This window comes from Stegastes partitus, unplaced genomic scaffold (assembly GCF_000690725.1).
Source record: "Stegastes partitus isolate 25-593 unplaced genomic scaffold, Stegastes_partitus-1.0.2 Scaffold954, whole genome shotgun sequence".
Lineage (NCBI taxonomy): Eukaryota > Metazoa > Chordata > Actinopteri > Pomacentridae > Stegastes > Stegastes partitus.
Genome location: NW_007578685.1, coordinates 108,042 through 112,276, shown reverse-complemented (window position 1 = coordinate 112,276; position 4,235 = coordinate 108,042). Strand labels below are relative to the sequence as shown.

Sequence of the window (4,235 nt, the reverse complement as noted above, 5' to 3'; positions counted from 1 at the left end):
GTGGATTTTAATAAACGTTTTTTCCTGCAGGTTTACATGCGTCCTGCACTATCAGCCGCCTCCCCGTCCTCGGAGACCAGGAAGACTCAGCGGAGGTGCAGAAGAACGATGGTGAAGAATCTCAGCAGGTGAAGAAGAACCAGAACACCAGTTCTTCCTCACAACCAGAACCGCAGAAGTTTCTTTCTGCTGCCCGAAGCCTGTTTCAGAGTCCGAATGTTTCCATGAACCGGCAGCGAATCTTCAGCCTGGAGCCATTTCACCAGAGCAGCATCATCATGAAGAGAGGCCGGGAGGAGAACTTGGAGGACCAGGAGGACCAGGAGGACCAGGAGGACCAGGAGGACCAGGAGGACCGGACGGAACCTCTCAACAAGAAAACCAAGTTAAACGGTGAGAGTTCTGGACATCAGCAGTTCTTTGTGCAGGTTCTGGTTTGAAGCCTGTTGTGGGAATTATGATAAAATCACGGATTTATTGTCAAGAAAATCTTGGACTTGCTTGACAAAACTTTGCTCATCGTATTTAAAGTGTGTGTTTTCTAATCGTTTATTGCTGTAGATTCTTCAATCTTGATAAGTCCATGACTGGTTTTCTCATAACCCTCTTTAATCATTGGTTTGTTCCTGCTGACAGACTCCACCCTGGACGACGTGAAGAAGCTGAAGGTTTGTATCGAGCTGAACGGCCTTCGACTCAACAAGCCCCGCCTCCCCGCAGAGCTCAGCCAATGGCTGCCCTCCAACCAGAGGTTGGCGCCAGTCGACTCAAAGTCGGAGGTGAACGGAGGCTGGTGTGACGGAACCAGAGGTAAAACCAAAAAGTCAACCGATCAGCTGTTTCTTTCTAAAACATCTTTAAATGGTGAAAAACGTGGTCAGAGTTTCTTGAAATGTCTCGTTTTGTCCAAAAGTCTTCAGTTTTCTGATCGAGGAGGAAAGAAACCAGAAAATCTATTCTAATAACTTGTTTACCTGTAAACTACATTGTATAATTCATCCCACTCTCACCCAACTGGTGGAGGCAGATGGCCGTCCCTCCCTGAGCCTGGTTCTGTCCGAGGTTTTTTTTCCCCTGTGGGGGTTTTTGGTTCCTTCCCACCAGCAGACTGCTGAAGCTTATAGAGAATCCAGATGTTTGGATTGTTGGGTGTTTCTGTTTCTGCCTTTGTGAAGCGCTATGAGATGACTTGTTGTTGTAAATATGCGCTATACAAATAAAATTGAATTGAATTGAAAAATATTCACATGATCTGAACTCCAAAACGTTTCTGGGCGTCTCATTTTTCTTGACTGTGGAATTGTTTTCCGTCACTGCAATCCGATGATTCAGACCTTCGTGGTTAAAGAACATTCCTCAAAGTGAGTCGTGGATTGTCAGGACGGCTGGCGACCATCTGCTCTTTGCAGCTGATGGAATAGTTGTTGCAGCTCTAGTTTGTGCTTCGATGCAGATTTTCTGTCATAAACGTCGGTCGTGCTGATGCCTCGGTTCCGTCTTGTGGCGCTTTTATTGTGAAATCAGAGCTGCTGCTGACGGTCTTCCTGTGCTTTAGCCTCGTGGCTGCTCGATGCTAACGTGATGCAACTGTGCTAGCTAAAGGCTACGTTCTTGTTGCTGCTTTGGACGAAGTTTTGTCATTTCAGACAATCTGGTTGTTCTCTTCATTCATGTGTCTGTGTGTTGTGGGTCTGCCAGAGGACCCAGTTTGGAACCCTGTGGAACCCCAGATTCACACTGAAGGCCTCATTTGAAGGAACTCATTTGATATAAAACCAACTAAATCTGAGCAAAGTTCCCTCCAACCTCCTCACAATCAGCTGATTCTTTACCTGCAGTAACTTTATTTATTGAAACCACGCAGAGTTTGTGTGTTTCTTTGTCTTTTGTGTTTTCTTGTGAACTCAGCAGGCCAGAAAAATTGTTGGTTTGTCAGCATCAGAACATTTTATCACGTCTGTCTCCAAACGGCATCAGCTGAGCACGACTGTTTCCAGCTAACTGTCTGCCTTTGTAAAGACGATGCTGTGGAGCATCACCAGAAGGTGGCGCTATATGCTGCACTAGCTGCAAAAAACAGAACAGAAGAAGAAAAAAGAAAATTAACTTTGTCCATCTGCAGAGAGAAACAAGAGAAGTGTTAAAGAAGTGTCTCTACCGAAGAGGATTAAATTTTAATGGAAGTCAGACTTTAAAAAGTCTGAATTCTCAGTCTGAAGTCTGAACGTGATGAATCTCCAACAGACAAAGAACAGCAGCAGCAGCAGGATCCTTCTCAGTTTGTTTTTCCGTTCCAGCGTTGTTACGTCAGGGGCTGTGGGATGAAGTTGGTGGTAGCGCCACCATGTGTTCAGTGTGTTGCCGCGTTAAACTGCTTGTTAGCGGATGTTAGCATGGTGAAGGTTTTACCAGATAAACAGGATGTCAACCGAATGTTCGTCTTTTGTGCTGATTTGTGTTTCTGTTTTCTTTCAGTTTTCCACGTCGCCCCGCCCTCCTCACCTGCCCGCCTCCCGCAGCAACCGAGCAGTGCTGTCCCGCGGCAACCGTTACCACGGCAACCGGTCGCAGCATCCTTCGGCTGCCTGGCGTTGTCCCGCCTGCAGGACAAACACCAGAGGCTGAGGGAGATCCGCCGGGCCTCCACCTTCCTCCCATCGCTGCCTCCTCTTCCTCCCTCATTCTCCCCACCTGACCGCCATCACCTCCGTTGCCATGACAACGACCTCGACAAGCCGAAGGGCAAACGTCACTGTAAGACGAAGCACACGGGAGGAGAGATGGCGGCGGACGAGGAAGACGGGAAGGTCAGTTGAGTTAGATTACTCCTGCAGAGTGGTTCTGAACCATTTTGGACCGATTTAAACCGGTTTAACCTGGGTTTAGATCTGTTTAACCTGGGTTTAGATCTGTTTAACCTGGGTTTAAACCAATATAGACTGGGTTTAGATCAGTTTAGCCCGGGTTTAGACTGGTTTAAACTGGGTTGAGACTGGTTTTAGACCGGTTCTGGACTGATTCTGGACTGCCCTCGGTCCAGTTCTAACTCCAGCACGTCTCGGAGGTCTGATTTCCTGCAGCAGCCGTTCTGTGTTTTCTGTCTTGTTTGTCGTCGCTCTCGTCTCCGTTAATCGCTGCAATTATCGTCCTGATTGGAGCTCGCTGGGAAACTCAGCAGGGACACAGTGTGTGTGTGTGTGTGTGTGTGTGTGTGTGTGTGTGTGTGTGTGTGTGTGTGTGTGTNTGTGGTTGTTTTGTGTCTCTTTGTGGTTGTTTTGTGTCTCTTTGTGGTTGTTGTGTCTCTTTGTGGTTGTTTTGTGTCTCTGTGGTTGTTTTGTGTCTCTTTGTGGTTGTTTTGTGTCTCTTTGTGGTTGTTTTGTGTCTCTTTGTGGTTGTTTTGTGTCTCTGTGGTTGTTTTGTGTCTCTTTGTGGCTGTTTTGTGTCTCTTTGTGATTGTTTTTTGTCTCTTTGTGTTGGTTTTGTGTCTATTTGTGGTTGTTTTTTGTCTCTGTGGCTGTTTTGTGTCTCTGTGGCTGTTTTGTGTCTCTTTGTGGTTGTTTTTTGTCTCTTTGTGTTGGTTTTGTGTCTCTTTGTGTTGGTGTTGTGTCTCTTTGTGGTGGTTTTGTGTCTCTTTGTGGTTGTTGTGTGTCTCTTTGTGGTTGTTGTGTTTCTCTTTGTGGGTGTTTTGTGTCTCTTTGTGTTGGTGTTGTGTCTCTTTGTGGTTGTTTTTTGTCTCTTTGTGGTTGTTGTGTGTCTCTGTGTGGTTGTTGTGTGTCTCTGTGTGGTTGTTGTGTGTCTCTTGTCGTGGTCTTCTTCAGCCGTCTCCCTGCTCTTCCTCCTCAGCGTGCCATGCTGCGCTTCTCAGAGCTGGAGCTGAAGGAGAAGGAAGGAGGACGAGGAGAGGAGGAGGGAGGCTGGGACGGCTGCCAGCAGAGCGATGGGAGGAATCCCTCTGCAGCCGCCGAGGCTCCGAGAGGTAAGAGGATTTCCGGAGAGTTCTGCAGGATGACGTGCACGCTCATGCATGTGCAGACACGCGCGCACACGCACACACACACACACGCACACACACACACGCACACACACACACACACACACACACACACACACACGCTGACACACACACACACACGAGAAGACATAAAAACACGCTTCGTTTTTTCTTTTCTTACGCTTGATCTCACTCGCTTGAAGTCGCTTCCTTTGTCTCTCTCGTTTGGTGCGCTGCGTGTCAG

At 47.5% G+C, this 4,235-nt stretch overlaps 1 protein-coding gene across 1 annotated transcript in view; it reads left to right on the top strand.

Moving 5' to 3' along the window:
* LOC103366573 (BCL-6 corepressor-like) overlaps positions 1 to 4,235 on the top strand; it is a 25,150-nt gene that overhangs the window by 6,031 nt on the left and 14,884 nt on the right. The window contains exons 3-5 of the mRNA XM_008294343.1: positions 31 to 393; positions 637 to 810; positions 2,476 to 2,811. Coding sequence (XP_008292565.1) covers positions 31 to 393; positions 637 to 810; positions 2,476 to 2,811 — 873 coding nt within the window. The remainder of the gene's footprint in view (positions 1 to 30; positions 394 to 636; positions 811 to 2,475; positions 2,812 to 4,235) is intronic.